The sequence below is a fragment of the Paramisgurnus dabryanus genome, chromosome 10 (assembly GCF_030506205.2).
Source record: "Paramisgurnus dabryanus chromosome 10, PD_genome_1.1, whole genome shotgun sequence".
NCBI lineage: Eukaryota > Metazoa > Chordata > Actinopteri > Cypriniformes > Cobitidae > Paramisgurnus > Paramisgurnus dabryanus.
Genome location: NC_133346.1, coordinates 11,936,027 through 11,955,642, shown reverse-complemented (window position 1 = coordinate 11,955,642; position 19,616 = coordinate 11,936,027). Strand labels below are relative to the sequence as shown.

Genomic DNA, 19,616 nt, shown 5'->3' with positions numbered 1-19,616 from the left:
TTATATTGACATTCCTGTGTTGAAGGAAGCAAACATAGATAATAGTTTTTTTTTTCAATTCACCTGTTCTGTGCACCTCCAAACGCTATGGGCAGATTATTGTTTCACGTGCACAGAAACTAAAAAGCAAGCCTTGCAGGGCATTAACCTGAAGTAAATTTGCAACTGGAAAGCAACGCCTTTATTATAATTCTATTATATTCAATTATTTTAAACAACTTTAAGTCAATTGGTATTGGAATAAACAAGAGAAACTCCTTCTAGATTATTGGTTCTCAACCTTTTTCAATTCAAGGCCCCACTTATAATTTCTACCCAATGGGGGAGAGCGGGGCACAACCTAATGCTTTTTGGTTTTGGCTCAATCATTCAAAAATATCTGAGTTTGATTAATTATATTTTTACAAAAGCAACACACACCTCTCTGCTACAAATGAACATTTGAAGTTTCTTTCTAGTACTTACCATTCTTGGACAATTACACCAAATATGACAAAAGTGCAAACGTTACAACTTACCCCATAGATGGGGTTAATTGTAACAGGCAGGGGGTTAGTTGTAACACTTGCTAAAAATTAAGTTTGCAGGCAAATATTTTAATACTTTTTTGTCTATGTACTTGAAGTGGATATTGTTTATATATCTGTCTATAATAGATGGGTATGTATCCACACTGTATTCATTCATCCAGCCCTTTTCTAACAATAGTTCAATTATAATGGATACAAATATGTGAGAATATGGGATAACTTTAATAATGAAGGCATGGGCTTCTTGGACCATCAACATGTTTGGTCTTATACACAAACACAAAACAGTAGTCATACAGACCCAGTATAGCATGGGGTGCACATATTATACAAGAATTTTTATTTATGGGTGAAATATTCCTTTACCAATTTTATCTGAGGCAGTTAGCAGCTTGCAGGGAACATCTTTGAACCCATCTGAAGCATCTGTAGTTCACTTTATTTCCATGATACTTCTTTAATACTGTACTTATTTGGTCTCCAACTTTATTTCAACAAGGCACCATTTTGCAAGCTGATCTAATATTGTGGTATTATTGATTCCAGACTCACCTGCCTCTTAATATCAAAGCCATTCAAAATGCAAACCGTGGTTGGTTGTTTTACATGACGATACCCCCGTGGGTTCATAAGCTACCATGTGGACGAGACTGGCTTGACCTCTACAGGGTTAAGGTTACATGTGACCCTGCCTGTGAAGTCCAGGCTAAAGTTTGATCAATTTCAATCTTTGACAAGAGCTTACTTAGTCAGTATTAAAGGGATAGTTCGGCCAAAAATGATATCAAACCCATGATTTACTCACCCCCAAGCTGTCCGAGTTGCATATGTTCATCGTTTATCAGATAAACACATTTTCGGAAATTTTAGAAAATGTTTTAGATCTTTCAGTTGATTAAATGTAATGTTACGAGGTCCACCCATAGTCCACGACCTTCAAGTCCATAAAAAGTGCATCCATCCTTCACAAATTAAATCCAAACGGCTCCAGGATGATAAACAAAGGTCTTCTGAGGGTAATCCACGCGGTGTTGTTGTAGAAATATCCATATTTAAAACTTTATTAACGAAAATAAATACCTTTCCGGTAGCGCCGCCATCTTAGTCGCGTCCGCATTCAGGATGAGAGCTTATGCAGCCTACGGAGGTTACTCTGCTGCTGCTCTGTGCCCCCGCCCTCCGAATTTGTCATACGTCACTAAGAAAAGTGTGTACACTACGCTAATACTCTCTCCTGAATACAGAGGAGTCTAAGATGGCGGCGCTACCGGAAGGTATTTATTTTCATTAATAAAATTTTAAATATGGATATTTCTACAACAACACCGCAAGGATTACCCTCAGAAGACCTTTGTTTATCATCCTGGAGCCGTTTGGATTTAATTTGTGAAGAATGGAAGCACTTTTTTTGGACTTGAAAGTCGTGGACTATGGGTGGACCCCGTAACAATACATTTAATCAACTGAAAGATCCAAAACGATGGACATATGCTACCCGGACAGCTTGGGAGTGAGTAAATCATGGGTTTAATATCATTTTTGGCCGAACTATCCCTTTAGTTATATCAAGAATATATTTTCACAGAATGTTGTTTACTTTATATAAGATGATTGAAAAATCACAAAAAATGACTATTTCTAAGACTGGGTCACATATGTGTTGTAGTGTAATGCAGTATATTACAAAAACAGTTCTGTACCTCTCTGGCGGTAAGGGCGTGTTCCCCGGCTAGCAGCAGCATGCTTAGGCCGCCCATCTTAGTGGGATCTAAAGACAACAATTGCTCAATTTCAACCTACACATTATAATCTGTATATATTACACATATTATTATAATATACAGTATTATGCAAAAGTCTAAGGGCACTAGCCACTAGCTCTGTTGTTTTAATGACATCTGCTCTCTTTATTAAAAAGCAAATAAAAATACAGGAAATATTTACAAAAACGTCAGTATTTAGTGTGACTTCCATTGGCACTAAACGTTTTTGAGGAGACTGAAGTCCTGAAGTCATTAGATTAGAATTAAAAATTAGGGTTTTATTAAATTTAGGTTTAAGAAAGCCTGCTATTGATAGTGTAAGAGGAGATCAGACTAAATACTTCACACTGTAGCTTATAATTTTATTGTGTTTTTTTTAAATGCATGCAAATGTTCTATGAGAATTAATTATATATGATCACCATTGCAAAAACAATAAATCTCTTGGTGGCAGGGTGGCCTTTTGCACAGTACTGTACTGATTATGGTACATTAATAAATGCACACTGTACATTCATAGTAAATGTGTACAGTAAAGGTATATTTAGACCCACCGGCCATGGCGAAGTTGAGCTGGGGTGCATCTTCAGTTTTATTCTGTTTTTTGGCAACGGAAGCATCCTTGTTAGGGTTGGAGGGCAGAGGCCAGACCTTCTTGCGGGGAGTACTCATGGAATGGGAGGGGCTCTTTACCGGCTTGTTTGTGGCGGGACACCACTTGTAACCCGGGTTAGCCTTCATGAAAGCATCTTTATACTGTATAACACAAACATAATTCCCAAATAAATCAACAACTCACATTGTCACAGACGATATGAAATGCTTAACAGGGCTATTATAGGTTGAAGTCATTCTGACATCCGAACTTATGAGGTAGAGATGAGACGTTTGACATAAGAAATGTGTGGGTGAAACGCTAATAAGTGGTCGTCACTTTAGAAATCGACAACCTGCCGGCAATTAATGGGCAGATGTTTCACTTTATTAGATTGTAAATCTTCATTCATACAGAGCGTAAGGTTCTTAACAGCTTCATGGGATATAAACTCCATAACTGAAATGACGTGTTCCCCTGGTAAGAAATTTTTCCTTTAGCTCAATCAGTAGAGCATTGCGTTAAAGGCACAAATGTAAAAAAAAAAAACATTTCGATCCCAGGGAAGACAAATACTCATAAAATGTATACTTGTAATGCACTCTATGTACGATTTAATGTAGATGTAAAATGTATTGACTTTGGACCTTATGGAATTTAAAACGCATACTGGAATGTTTTCCTGTAAAACAGCTTTGACACAATTTGCATGGGGAACAGTGACTTAAAGGCAGGGTGCATGATTTTTGAAAAACACGTTGGAAAAAGGAAGTTGGGCAGAGTACAAAAAGCCCCACACCTGTAGCCAATCAGCAGTAAGGGGCGTGTCTACAAACTGACATTGTTGCCTGTGTTGCGTATGTGTTGGGCGGGTCTATCAAAAGAACGTCCAGATTCTATTGGGGAAGGGGCGTGTTTGTTTAGGTGATTTCAAATATCAACATTGGTTTTCAGAGATCATGCACCCCGCCTTTAAGTCTGAGTCACTAAAGTTTGATTCTCACCTCCTTGGCCATGTCTGTGTATTTCTGTTTCTCTTTGGGATCCAGAACGGCCCACCAGTCCGCCAGGATTTTCGTGGCTCCCCGGTTGTCAAGTCGCGGGTGCTGCTGCCGAACCAGCGAACGATGTCGTTTGCAGAATAGCAGAAATGCGTTCATTGGCCTGCGAGCCCGCTGCTCGGAAGAAAACTCTTCAATGTCATCCTCCATCGCAACACACTCACCCTCCTGAACCCCGCTCTCCGCACATAAGGCCGGCACCTGAGACATGAAATAGGGAATAAAACAGGAAAAATTGTGATTTACAATGATGAAAATCACAGCAAATAAAACAATACATGTGCTTGATTTTTGCAAAAGTTGATTTACTTTGGTGATGTGGAAAACAATGAGATTTATGTTTATGCATTTGACAGGTGCTATTATCCAAAGCAACTTGCAGTGCAGTTGTGTTATACATTTTATCAGTCCATGCATTCCCTGGGAACTAAACCCATGCCCCTGGCATCCTTAGTACCATGCTCTACCAGTTAAGCCACACGAAAACAGTAACATATAAAAACTTTTGGTTCACGCTATAAAAACTGGCATCGCAGAGATAGTAGCAGTTTGTTGGCTTCCAAGTATATGTGCATTTTGCATTAAAGCATGTGAAAGACTGTGTGCAATTAGCTTTCATTCAACATTCATAAATTCAGCAAACTGACTTTTACGAAAAAAAAAAACAAATCAGAGATTTGCATGATTTTGTTGCATCATTCCTTATTTGACTATGCATTTTCTTTCATTTTAAAAGTTTGATTATCCAATGGTTAAATACAGAGATGGAACATTAAGTGACATTGTTATTACTGTGGTCTTTAATCAACTTTAATCTACCATCCTTATGCTAGCATACTACTGAAAGCCACAAAGACCCCATTTTGATCACATGGGGCCTTTCATCTAGAAAGAGCTTGCAAAAAAGCAACTCTATACATCACCCACCTTCTCCAGCTCCTCTTCATCCTCCTCCTCCTCTTCTTCAGAAAAGTCAGGAGCTTTCTTGGCCAGCAGCGGGTGCCACTGCAGGCACTTGCGTTTGGGCCGCTTTCCGCTGACCTCTCCCTCCACCGGAGGCTCTTTCCCTCCACCTCCGCCCTTCATACTGCTGCTGACCCTGAGGGCAAAGGTCAGGGGTTAATCACAAGCCTCAATGTCCTTTAACATTCATGATGAGGGCACATAAGGACGTGCTTGTAGCTTGACAGTTCATTTAAAGGTGATGTATTTAATTTTTCAATATTAAAATACTGGGTAACACTTAACTTGAAGGGGTGTTCATAAGACTGACATGACACATTCAAAATCATGATATGATACATGCTATGAACATGAAGGAAATTTTATGCACGTTTATGGCAACTGTCACTAAGTGTCATTCGCTCAATTCTGTAATTTTTAATGCAAAGATAACATTGTTTGAGATGTCTTTGATCCAATACATTATAACTTATCATGACAACTGACAACTTTTTACCAGTGATACAAATTGATTTTGTCATTAAATGTTAATACTCTGTCATATAGTTTTATAGCAGTGTCATGAATATTTTTCTTGACCTCAACTACAGTGGTACAAATATAATTTGTTATTAAAATGTCATTAAGTGTTAATACTCTGTCAAATAGTTTATAACAACATCATGACTATTCTTCAGTTCATAATGTTTTTTAAGTTTCCTCCATGTGTTTAACAAATAAAATTAATCATTAAATAATAATAATAGTAATAATAATAATTAAAATAATAAAATTATACTTTATTGTATTTGTAGACAGATTCACTTAAAATTAAATGAAAACAGTACAATAATGGGTTAGGCCATGCAGCGTTGGGTCCATATTGCTGCAAAGTTAATTACATTAAATTAAATTGTTTACATTTTTTGTTCGTTTTTTTCTTTTTTGTCAGAAAATGTCAGAACCCTCTGTGTGAGGAAGAACAAGTTCTGTTAGTTGTCAGTTGTTTATGTATTGTGCACATACATAAAGGTAAGTATAATATTTTGACGTGTCTGTTGCATTTTGTTAAGGTATTTAAAATTATTTGACATAGTATTAACACTTAATGACATTTAAATGACAGGTTAATGTAATGTTAACCCATAAACCTAGGTCGTTTCTTAAGTTTTGATAATTATTCTGCTATGTCAGGTTTATGACATACTTATTACAAGTTATGATGTATTGGTTTATGTTAAGTTGTTATAAAAGACAATTCAAACAATGTGAACAAATGACAATTTATGACAGTTGTCATAAACCTGCATAAAATTTCCTAATGTTCATTACACGTGTCATGGTGTCTTGTCAGTCTTATTAACAACACCCCTTCAAGTAAAGTATTACCAAATACTGTAATACTCAGTTTAATACGCAGACACAACAGCTATGTAAGTGATGCAATTTTAAAGGGTTATTACCAAAAAGTGTAAACACTACGGCTCTAGAGCGTTCAAACATGGCTTTGTTTGTTTGAGTGGCCAGACATATTAACTTCTGGATCATCCAATGGTGTGATTTTGGGGTGGGACAAGTTATGTGCAGGCAAGGATGAGCTAAAAAGTGCCACGGGATTGTTTGGAGTCAGCATCTATTCTACTAAAAGATCATCTTAGTGCAACTTGAATTTCAAAGCTGGTTTATGCTGGATTAGCACTGGTCTAGATGGTATACAAGTATAGCCAGGTCAACCAGCATGATCCATCTTATGAAGCTGGATGACCGATGTAGGCTTTAAGGGTATGTACATTGTACACACTAATCCAGCTACATTTGAATATTATGTTTTTGTTTATAAACTAGCTAGTTTGTTTCTCCAAACATGCATCGTGTCAACGTGGTTAAGCAGAAAGTTACATGGTTGTTCGAGAAACGCAACCCTTGATAGAAGCTAAAACACCATCATTTTTGAAAAGCCTTTATTTTTACAGGTTTTCAGCGCTAGTACGATTTTTTTTAATGTATACACTTGAGGAGACTGAGAGCTTTGTTTTTGTTGACAAAAGCGTCATGTCAGTATGAACAAAAAGCGAAAACAGAGAGATAAAGATGCAGTTCTAAACGAAAATGTGGACAAAAGTTAGCCTGATTAAAACATCTAATTATGACACAAGGATAAAGGCCAAAGTATGGTCAATTTTTTACATATACACGACGGTCTGTGTATGTGCACATGAAGCAATTTTCGTCATCAGAAGAGTGCGCACGTACTGTGAGCTCAACCCTTATACATTGTACGCATAGGTCGCGCATGCGCCTACAGGATAATGTAGTATAGCCCAGATGTATAAAATTTTTTCGCAATGCGCATACGTCTGTGTACACGTACGAGTCAAATAAGCTATATTTTGTAAGGCTGTGAGTTCGACCGTACACGTATGTTTGCATACAAGTAAAACACTGCATAACAGCAGCACAATTCTTGTTTAAAAATGAATGATTTCAAAACATTACAATAAGCAATGCATAAATGTTAACCCTCAACACCCATCACTTTATATTTTCTCATAAAAACATTGATATCAAACATTGATGAAGGGCAGAAGAGAAAAGATATACGAGGAGACAGACAGCCAACCACAGACTGTAAATATAATTTGACAGGCGACATACGAATATAAGAAAAGCCCCGACAGCAATAATGTATTTTTGATGGTTCCGTAAAACACACAAAGAGAATATTTAGGCATCAAAAGATGCAGGCCAAAGACTATTATGCTGCGTATTTCAGTATTGTTAGTTCAAAATAAATAAATTAATTTAAAAAAATCATGATGTGCAGCGTAGTGCAGTGTTCTCTGTCTGTCTCAGCACAGTTTCTCTGCATCCACAGCACCAATGCAGCTTTACTGTACATGTGACCTTCACATACACATATACATCAGCTTTCTCTTCTCTAATAGATTACAACACGCACATTACACACACAGTATACATTGGCCAAAGACAAAAAGGATGTCCGATATGATTTAAAAACCTTTGAGACATCTAGAAACATACACTTTGTAGAAACGTAATATTTCTATGTTGGTTTGTCAAAAAATGTGCACATCATATCTGACATTTATTTAAATGATATAAAAATGGTGTATTATAGGTAAAATTGTTTATTTTTATTCTGGCACCTATGTATTTAAATGTGAGTGTGTACACAATGTATTTTTTCTCTTCGGAATGTTCACCTATAAATAAGATTTTTTTTACCAACCAGAATCCAGTCCTACAAACCCCACAGACAATGTCAAAACACATTTGATACATCACATTCATTTTTTGATGATCTGTTGTGATGTACTTCAAAATAACATATCTGTACTTAATGAACAATAGAGTGTCACACCACATACACACATTCACTGTACGAACACATTATGATACAAATACATCATCATGCAGCTCAACATACAAACCCACTTCAACCCAGAGAGATACAGCACTCTGCTCATCATTAACAATCGTTAATGTATGCACAAATAAAGGAGCATAACACTACGGAGGTGTTCGGCTATTACCTTGAAAGGAATTTGAGAGTACGGTGTATCATTAGCAGAAGACATCTTCTGAATATCTTTCTTTAGCTAGTGTTTGCTGCCCTCTTGCTGCTAACTTACAATAAACACACCAGTTACTAAAGGCTTGTATTATTAGATGAGGTCTTGCATGTTTAATACACTATCGTTAATGCATGATGTTAAAAACTCAAGGCAGACAGAGAAAGAGAGGGCAGCTTAATAGTGAACATAATGTCAGTAAACAAACCAACTTCTTACATTAGATGTCTGACTGTAAATTTTGAAAGTAAATGGTCTGTTAATCTAGAAACAAGAATTCTGTTATTATTTTCTCACCCAAATGTTCAGATTTTTTTCCATGTAACACAAAAAGAGATGTTTGAGGAAGTTTGCATGGCTCTTTTCCAGGAATACGGTAAATATGACCAGCTGTCACGCTTCAAAACAGCCATGAAAGTATTTAATACGATTATCGGCACACTATATGTGAAGTCTACTGAAGCCATACATCAGATTTGTGAGGACCAACAATTAAATCATTATTTACAAGAAATTTCATTTGTGGATCCACATAATTACTCTGGTGCAACGCAAGGTCCAAGAAACAATTGAATCGCAAACATCCCTGATGTAAAAAAAATGTGTTACTCATATTGACAAGTTTAAACACATTTTCACAAAATTTCACATTTCAGCCTGTTCCTCAAACAAAGCTTTTGTCGATATAGCACAGTTAGCTTATTTAAAGACAGACACCCCATTTATTTACTCAAAAAATTGATTCAAGCCCTTCTTAGAAATGACACATTAAAATTGTGTTCAATTAATTTAAAATACCTCATTAAGAGCAATAAGTATATATATTTAATTAGTCTAACACAAAATGAATATGTACTATAATTTATTGATTTCTTTTTAGTTGCGTTAACACAATAAGTTTGAGTTTGGGTTCCGGAAAAAGAATTTCCCAGCATGCTTTGCATGCAACTGCTTTTGGAGAGTAATTTTTTTAAATTAAGTGTTATTTTATGCATTTTTAGGTAAAGAGAAAGACTTAAAGCAACACTATGTAGTTTCCATGTAAAAATAACTTACAGCTCCCCCATGTGGTTGAAAAGCGAAACAGTGCCTGGTATCAGACACTCTTTTGCAGGCAGGGGGAGGGGCGGGGCTGTGTGCTCTACCCTCCACCGCCACTTTCAGAGTGTGCTTGTAGCAGCTAGGAGGCTGCTCAGGTTGCAGCAACAGTACTATTTGTCCAGTTAAAAGTTGTTCTATCACTGAAATAATTTTAGAGACATTATTTAAAGGTAAAAAAAACTACATAGTGTTGCTTTAATAGTGTTTAATGTCCATGTATCTTGTTGATTTAGAAGCGTTTGTGTTATATTTTTTCAAATTGTTTGGTAACCATCATGCAGAAGAGTGGCGCTTGTGGTTAGGTTGTGGATGAGACGTATTTCTCGCAATGAGCACAAACTGTGTTAATGCCTGTTTGGAGATCAGTCTCTTCTCAACTGCTCATCCAAAGTATCATATGTTATTATTATTAGCATGCTAACATGTGCTTATGCTAATTAGTATGATATAAAAAAGTTTTATATAAAATAACAGAATTGAGTTATTCAGACTACACAACATTGAGTTATTCAAACTACGCTAAATCGAGTTATTCAGACTACACACTAAATTGAGTTGAGGCAACTAATTGAGTATTGCCATTTACTTTAAATTGAGTTGGATAAACTCAATATATTTTTATTGTGTAAAGCAGTTTTTTATGAGTTAGGGGTAGACATTCATATTGGATGGAAATCCTGCCCACAATTTTATTGAGTTAATCCAATGAATCATTTTTTTGAGTGAATTTTCTATTTTAAAGTATTTTATATGTAACTGAGTCAAAAACTAGTTCACAGTTCACTGATTGGTAAAAAACATGATCCATTTAGGAAATATTGTCGCTCTGCAAAGACTGAATACATTTCTACTTGATTTAATCTACCTATATATACAGCAAAAGAAACATTAATGTAGTCAACATTTTAGTTTTTGGAAGATTTGCGATGTAAACTGAAGAGCTGAGAAAAGAAAAAAAAGACACTTTTTTTTAAAACCAACTTGAATTAGTTTGTTTATTAAATGCTGTTCATTCAATGTCTTCATCAGTCATAAACTCTTGCAACAGTGCCTGCAGATTTCTGTGTTTTTGGCCCTTATTTTTTATTAGGAATTTATGATGTGTTATTATTTATGATGTACAGTTTTAAATAACTATTTTCCTCTTATAGAGAAAGAAGACATCCAATGAGGTTACTAGGATTAATAGACTGTATGAAATGATTTGCTGGTTATAAAGTAAATATAAAGTAAGTTACCCGGTTGCCTTAACATTTTGAATGAATTTCACTTTATATTATTAAATATTAGATAATTGTTAACTAATTTGTTAAGTGTAAAATTGTTGTGTCAACTAATATTTTAGTATATAAAATATATTTTAATATAAGTTGCATTAACTAAAAATGTTAAGGCAACCAGGTAACTAACTTTAAGTTTAACAACTTTTTTTACAGTGTTACATTTAAGATTTCCTAAATAATGGCGGCCATCAACAGAAACATAATTAACTTTAAAAATGACCACACGGCAAAAAACTAACAGTAATGGCAACAGCAGCATTAGGTCATAGACCAAACAATACTTAAAACACATACAGTATAATTTACTCATGCTGCATTGCATGCTGGGAACATAGAAACCCTGGCACAAAGGTGTTCAGGTGGTATAACATGCTTAACTGTATATTCAAAGAAATGTATATTTCCTATAGTAACTGTGACCCAAAAAAGATTCATTTTGTTATTTATTATTCTAAAGAGGAGTAAACCTGCTGATTGAACAATTCAAGCAATTCAACAGCAATTCAAGTAACATTCTTGTTACACAGCAACAAAAACTTTTTTACGTTTTAGTGACGGTAAAAACAAACAAAATTTTGTTTGTAGGAATGTGCTTATGATATAAGTGTAAGTCTATGCGCAAGGCATTTCAGATTATTTACAAGCAAAACTGTGAACTTTGTTGTTTTTGTTTTTTCAAAATCTAATAATTCAAATCAGTATGAAAATAGGAATAAAGTTCAACAGTTGCAATAGTAAAAACAACCACGCAATAAAGAGACGTTCACATTATAACAATAACTAAAAAATATATCGGTTTAAAATTCTAAAGAGAATAGCGGAGTTCACACCACAACTACAATGTAGGGATTGACCGATATGGAATTTTCAGTGCCGATGGCAATACCGATTTTTGTTTCATCAGCCTTAGCCGATGACCGATAAAGGCTGCCGATTTTCTTGAGCCGATATTTGGAGCCGATACTGCTTTTGCTCACTCAATTTACATAATAAAAATGACACAATGATGATGCCAAAAGTTACAAGTCTCAATTTTAAAAAGTTACATTTACTGAACTTAAAAAAACTATATTTAACAAATAATAAAAACAGGTGAGGGTGCTATGGAACCATCTTTTGATGTTGTCATGGAAAGGTTGGTTGTTTTTAGTCACATGACCTGCAATCGCTTGAGGCTTCCAGCACTCTGTCTGTAAATAATGCCGGAAAAAAATCGGCAAACACGGCAGCCACATATTGGCCGATGCCCATAAAACTCGCAAATATTGGCCCGATATATAGGCCGGCCTAATAGCCAGTAAGTTAACTCCTGTTAGCATTGCATTGTGAACGAATCTTTCAAACATGGTAAAGAGCGTCACATTTGGTATTCGCACCAATCACAAAGTTAAGATTAGCTGGCCAATCAGGGGAACAGAGCTTTTCAAATTCATGTGTTTCAGGAAGAGAGTGAAATCTGGAGCTACAAAAATTTACGGTATGTGGAAAAAAAATGTGTTTTTTAACCATAAACCACGCTAACACATTATATTATACCAAATATGTTTTTTTATGTTCTTTAAGATTACACAAACCAGAGTCACTGTTTGGAGATACGCAAAACGCAGTGTGTTGAGCACATCTGTTAGTCTACATCTTAGACTTGTAGTATTGTATACAATATATAGTAAAGATTTTATACAGTAACATTAGCTCAGTGTAGGTTTTGATACAATTTTGGCTAGGATTTGAACCAAGGTAATCTACTTGCTGTTAATAAACTACTCTAAAAGGACTCTGTTGTTATTTAATCTTTGAGGGAGTTTACCGGAAGCTCCGTTTGTTCCACGAAAGCCATTTGTATATGTTGTTACTGCTGAACCAGTCTATACAATATCAAAGCTACAGTAAACAGTTATGTTTAATTGCACAATGTGTCAATAGTCACTGGCTCATGTTCAAATGTTGTTTGTATATCGATTTTAATTTTACATCTACAGTGGCTTGTTTCCAGGTTTTTGGCTACCACAGGCCTCTATTGGCCCGGTCTGTAATTGTCCTTGTCTGTGCAAAGTTATATTGAATGTTTCAACTTCTTTCATCAATGTTGGCTAGTAACTAGATTTTTAAACAGTGTATATTTAAAAGTTTATTTCAGCACCTTTTTACTTGCATTTTAAGTGCATTACTGTAAACGTGTTTTACAAGATAAAACGTGATTCAAAATTATTTCTTAAGCTTTAGCTCACTTTAACCTAACCTGAAACACTTTAAACATTTTTGGTGGATGAATCAGCTCAAACAATTAAACTGAATCATCTAATTGAACAATGAGACATACGCACAAAACTCCTGAATAGTATTCTCAAACAGTAGTTAGATGATCAAGCATTGCTTGATTCTGAGTCAACTGATTCTTAAGTTTTATTTCTAAGAAAACTAAATCATCAGTGAATGATTTGATTTTATGATGAAATGTAAGGAATTATTTCACAACTCACTATATAAATTTTAGACATTCAAAATATTTTTGTACTTTTCGAACTAGGACAACTAAATAATTACCACAATTTTCCAAATTTGAAATAAGCTAATTTGTTTTCCTCCTTTGCTGAATTAAGACAACATAGACACAGCTGCAATATTTGCAACAGGTTTGCAGGATGCTGAAAAAAATCCTATTATATTCTGTATTTGTTTAGCCATTAGATTTTATGTGCGCAATTTGCAGAAATTGGTGGTTGCTGAATAATCGTCATATGGACCACATTAATTTTGTTTCTTCTGTTATTTTGGAGTCAGACAGATTGTGTTGGCATTCACTTTCATTATATGGAGTAAAACAACATAAACCAGTGGTTCTCAAACTTTTTAGCATGCCCCCCCCCAAAGAAAATAAATGATAGTCAAACTTAGAATTTAAATTAAACAAAATCATATTACACAATGTAGCTCCGTTGGTTGGTAGCATTATCTATTTTCTGAAGTTTAATTACATAAAATTTTATGAGAAGTTAATATATTTAATAAAATGTCATAAAACTTGCCCCCCCAGCACCATCTTGTGGCCCCCTGGCCCCAGTTATTTTTGACGGAAATGTGGACGCCGCCATTTGAGCTCCATTGTGTAAGACTTCTGGCGAGGGACACTAGTGTGCCATTTAATGGGCTTGTTCATGTTTATTATGAAATCCAGGAAGACCGGCATAATTTGTGTGTTTGGGGTTGCCATAATAGCAGGTACAAATGCATTAAATCTCTACAAAACATTTGTTTTGACCATAATCCACGCACACGCGCTGAATGTGTATGTGGCGCACGTGCACCCATGATCTGTATCCACACATCCATCCAGTAAAACTTTTCTTAGAAAATGCCAATAAAAACCACTAATATTATGCTGATAAAAATATGATGATTAAGCTGTTTTCTTTCTGCTACTATATATTATTATAAAAATCCAGTTACAGTACAGAATTTATAAGACATAAACTGCTTATTAGTTAATGTTTATAATAGTTCGTAATGTGTACTTTTGTTATGTTTTAAATGATAATGCAAATAATTTTAAAATAAGCAAATGATTTCATAAGCTCATGTCTCCATCTAGTGCGTAAGAAGCGACGTAATCATATTTTCATAAAACGGAAACAATGAATACATGTATTAGTTTAATAAGTTTATTATAGTTTAACTAACTGTTTAAATGAGAAAGATGCTGCTGACTGTCAGACCACGTGAAGCTTGATGTGTCGCCATAAAAACTTAAACAAGTCAATTAAAAATCGCTGTTTAAAAAAAACTTACACCAGAGGGACAGTTGTGACATTTTAAACCATCGCCTGAAAAGGTTAAAAACACGAATTCTTGGTCTATTCCATGTACAAACACTCGACTGACATTCCCATTGTAAAGACAGGGTTTCCCGCAGCACTTTGCAGTTCGGGTGGCCCGCCTAAGCTAGAAAACCCTACCACCTTAACTAGGTCTTCCAAAAAAAGAATTTCGCTACACAAAAGGCCATCAAGAGAGCGGGCAGGCGCCCCACATGGCCAAAATGAGAGAAAGACGTGGTCCGTCACTGTCTGGAGGATAACTAGCCAGCTGATAAAACATCTCGGAGAATAGCGCGGACGTGCTTCACATCACGTGCATGCACGCGCACCACACGGCCAACGTGGTCCGTCACTGTCTGGAGGATAGCCAGTTGATAAAACGCGTGTCCGTGAGAACTGTAAGTTGACGTTTTGGGTTTATTTAAGCCTGTTATTGTATTAGTCTATAGTTCTTGCAAATTTAAAGTAAGTTGGCTGGTGATTTTGTTGTTTGAGCAACCTGCTAGCTAGGTTGTGCTTTTTGATAAGATATAATTGTTGAGCGCTCTTGCTCATGTTATTTATGTGCATTATTTCACATGCTACAGTAGTTACACTCCTTTAAGATAATGTAATTAATAGTGGGAAATAATCAGTTTTTACAATCTTCGCGCTATCTATCATCATTTGCCAGACGTTCTACAACATCTGCTTCAGTTTGTGTTTATTAACCCTTTAGTTTCACTTCATCACGCAGCTATTCTCGTTAGAGGTTTCTGTTAAAAACATTTAATTTATTTATAATCTAGTATGTGTTCATTTTCTGTCATAGTTTCTTCAAAATTAAGTTTTATTTGAGTGTTTTAATAAAAATATTTTCATTGTCTTCATGACGCGTACATGACCCGCCTCTTTGATTGCCACGCCCCCCAACCACCTTAACTAACTAATTTTCTGTGGGAAACCCTGAAAGATGCCTCTGTGCTTTTATAGTTGCGCTTTGAAGACCCGTCACCCCCGAGCAACAACATGAAATGACAGAATATATCTTCATATGATACATCAGGCTACTTCTTAATTTCATCCTCACACTGGGTCGTACATGGCAGGTGTAGTAAATCTTGTATATAAATATAAATATAAACTGTTTGCTCCACACCACTGTTTCCTATCAGCTGGCTATTAAAACGGACGTCTCACACAAAAAAGGAAAATACGTCACATCTCTTACTTCCGCGTTCGAAAATAAGGTTAAACATTACACCTAAAATCTCCTCATCTGTTCAATGAAATAAATTGTTGAATTTCAAGAAACAAATAGGTGAATAAATAATGACAGAATTTAAATTAGCAACCTGTTAAGTTTTAAATCAGGATGTTTTAAAGACATTTAAGGAAGAAGATAAAAGCCTCAGGGGTGTTTTAAATGCACGAGTAGAGAACTAATGATGCTGTTTTGCTTAAAAAAAGATTTATAATTATTTAATATCTATGACGTTACATGTTCTATACATATAGATGTGTCACTAGCAAAAATAATAAACTGAAATCAAACTTTAACGCACTGTTGGTAAATGTACTGAAAACATAACATCAATGTGTTGTCTGTGAGAAAAGGTTATATGTGTTTATTACAAAGAACAACAACATGCAAATAGTGGATTTGGAGGCCTGCAAACTTTTACAACTCTGTTACCAAACTATGAAATACACAAAATCATGAATACCAAAATCAAAGCACTGAACTGCACTTTAAAAATCTAACACATGGTATGCATTTGATAATCACATATGGTCATTTATTTATAATAGGCATATAAGTTATTATTGTTGTTATTGTGGCAAATAATAGACCTTTTTTATTAAGCAGCCATGATAAAACGCTGAAGAATGAATATGAATTTTATCTCGGATTGAGCACAACCCAATAAGCAGGTGATTATGTACAGACATGAGCTTAAAAACCTGTGATGTCATGAGTGTTTGATCAATGATGTCAAGGCATTAGACCCCAAATACACTGCGAATTTAAGAGATATGAAAGGAAAACGCATGGGGATGAAGTGAAGGTGTACTTACAGAGTCACAGAATATGGAAATACGGTATTTGAAAGATGAGGATGGATCTGTCAGTCGTGCTGTATCATGCGATGAAGATGACCTACAAAGTAAAAGAAAAAAAAAAACACTGTGCCCTCAGTACAGGAATAAATCGTCAAAAGCAAAGCCAAATGCACGGCATAAGTCGGATCTCGTCGGTCCTCGACATTTTTTAACCGTGTTGTGGATTAGTTAGTGGTAGCCTATGACACATAAACTACGGTGGCACCTCGGTGTTGTTGATGAAGCGTAAAGTTATGAATTCCCGGTATGACATCACTCACACCATAAACTGTGTGTATCAAACGCTCGTGCTCGTTCACGTATGTCGTATTAAAGCACGTCCGACACAGTTTCGTCGAGTGGAACGACACTACTGTACGTACAGTATTGCAGCGTTTAGTTTTCAGGTATAGCCTGACAGTGGTGCTCTCTCTCGCTCTCTGCAGCCCGAGGGAACTCTAGATCACAAGAACTCCACAAAGCACCATCTCCGTGATATATCCCGATTATTTACATCATCGAGCTCATTTCACACTTCGTTTGACCCCTGATCCGAATCGTGCTCCGTTTTGCATCTCGGTGCAAAATGTCGATGTGGGCTCTGACAAGCCAGACACACGAAGAGAGTCCATCTTGCTTTGGGGAAGATGAAGTATAAATCTCACTCCTGTCAAACTCCGCCAGTGCGTTTTCACGGAGAATACCCCCACCGCGTGCACACGACCCCTTTCGTTACTTAAACTAGGGGTTTTCGGGGGAGACTTTTCAAATGAGACGGGTTTGCGCTCGGGTTTCCCACAGCGTTTTGTCAGATAGACTAAAAGTAGCTGGCTAGCCTGCTAGCCCCCGTGATGCGAGATTGCTCTGGCGTGTCATTAACAGAGCCATACGCGATAATCGCACGATCGCCGTTGGATACTTTGTGTCCGACGTTCGCGCTTTTGAAACGCAACGCGTTTGATCGTTGTTACAATGTAACATTGCGTTGGATGAGGGAAGTGGCCATTCGGTTCCCCTGATGAGGGCACATAGCTGCCTTGATCCGTGTTATATCAACGCTTTGCATCGCCAAATTCACAGAAACGCTGATGTTCGGCAGGTGTCAAACACGGCGATCCCTTTAAGTTGTTTATAATCGTAGCCCTCGAGATCTCCATGTCGGTGCAACAAACTGGCACGAATTTCGCACCGTCCACCCGATCGATCGACACTCGGGTCTTTTTCACGCACAAAACACGAAGTTTTCAGTCATCGCGGCGTCCGTGGATGCAAACTTACCCCTGAAATCAAGCCGAAATGCCAGGGCCTTCTCATTCCAGCCTCCCGTCCACCTCAAACTTATTGACACATCGGAACAGTTCTGCACTGGCCGTCCGTACAGTAGCCCCACAGACAGACTCACCAGCACTTACTGTATGTTATTTCTACCGGATGGACGCCGCCGTGCTTGGAAAGGCGCAACGTGAAGTCGACAAAACTACATTTGAATCGCGATGATCACTATAAACGAGTAACGGTGGGGCCGAATCGCACTTAGTATATGTACTTTCGTTTCAAGCGAACAATTTTCTCAGCTTGTTTTCTCTTCGCCCTCCTCCCCCAAGTGTTCAAGTGTTCCCACTGACTGCTGTGTTATGAAGCCCTTGTGCACAGTGTGTGGATGTTCATAGCGCTGGACTGACTGGCCTACCCTTGTCACATCATCATCATCTTCTTCATCATCATCATCATCATCGTTCACAGTCAAATCATTGTGCCTAAACTTTTCTGCTGTCTTTCAGTTGCACCTACTTCTCAAGGGTCGACACCGCCACGCCATTCAATGCTTTTTGATCATAGATCCACTCGTCTAACACTACTTTATTGGAGCTTCCTGGGTGTTGTATATTACTGGTGTCAGATCGGTGCCGTGCTCGTCAAATAAAGTCTAACAGTGCATGTGCGTCCGCACTTACCGCCACCAAAGTGACTTAACAGGTCCGGAGTCGACTACGCCGTTGTCCACCTCTCTCGCCCCCTCGATGGTGCCTTTCCCCGTTCACTTTTTTGCAACATACAGTCTACTGTACATGCAGTGAGTGAAAATATAGTTTTCATGTAAGGCGAGTTGTGATTGGCCGCACGCTTGAGTGACGGCCCGAGACCGCCACTCAGAAAGCGCGAACCATTTCGGCACGGTTCCGAGATAGAGAGATTAAAACCACATCTTCATAATGTCCTGGACGTTTAAACGACACGCAAAACACACAACAGTTACAGAAGAATTGTAGAATATCATTCATTACGTGAAAGGAAAGTGTAAACTGAACGATATGGACGAGCCATCGTGAAAACAGACCTTGTACACAGTGTGTGTCAGAACAAACACGCAGCAGTCATCGAGCACAAACACACATTAGTGAACAACATTGCCCTTCATTCACACATTGCATACGATAGTTAAGGACTCATCGTGGCTTAAACACGATATAAAGCGGTATGTGTGGTAATTTGTGTCATATCTGTCGCTCTCTGTCACGCTGCACCGTTTTCCTGTCTCGTTGCCCTCTTTATAGACTTTTTCTGCACGCGAAGCCTGCGCGTGCTTACACGACAGTGGACATTGCGTTATCAGCCATACATATTCTCTGTAACAACAAGTGAGCTTTAATAAACAATCCGTGTCCGTAGATGAATATTTATGTTGACGTGATGATTTACGATGATGATGAAGAGGAGGAGGAAGAGGGGGGTCGATAGATGTGGGATCGTACCTGAGAGACGGATTGCACGAGGCTTAATGATACTTATTATATCATTTAATAATATTGATACTTTGTAATACGTGTAATGGGAAGTTTAACCCTTTACA

General features: G+C 37.0%; 1 protein-coding gene across 7 annotated transcripts in view; it reads right to left on the bottom strand.

Moving 5' to 3' along the window:
- The window catches only part of bbx (BBX high mobility group box domain containing), a 43,541-nt gene extending 24,664 nt beyond the window's left edge, over positions 1–18,877 (bottom strand). For 3 of the 7 annotated variants that reach the window (XM_065258688.2, XM_065258738.2, XM_065258697.2), the window contains exons 1-5: positions 17,280–18,003; positions 4,877–5,048; positions 3,893–4,150; positions 2,848–3,049; positions 2,231–2,298 (exon numbers count right to left, since the gene is read on the bottom strand). In XM_065258688.2, the coding sequence (XP_065114760.1) occupies positions 2,231–2,298; positions 2,848–3,049; positions 3,893–4,150; positions 4,877–5,048; positions 17,280–17,293 (714 nt within the window). In that variant the 5' untranslated portion in view covers positions 17,294–18,003. Of the gene's footprint in view, positions 1–2,230; positions 2,299–2,847; positions 3,050–3,892; positions 4,151–4,876; positions 5,049–16,741; positions 16,824–17,279; positions 18,004–18,043; positions 18,429–18,455; positions 18,675–18,720 lie in introns of those variants that run through there. The other 4 variants (XM_065258707.2, XM_065258722.2, XM_065258715.2 and 1 more) reach the window with 4 other exon arrangements.
- Positions 18,878–19,616: the final 739 nt, after the last annotated feature.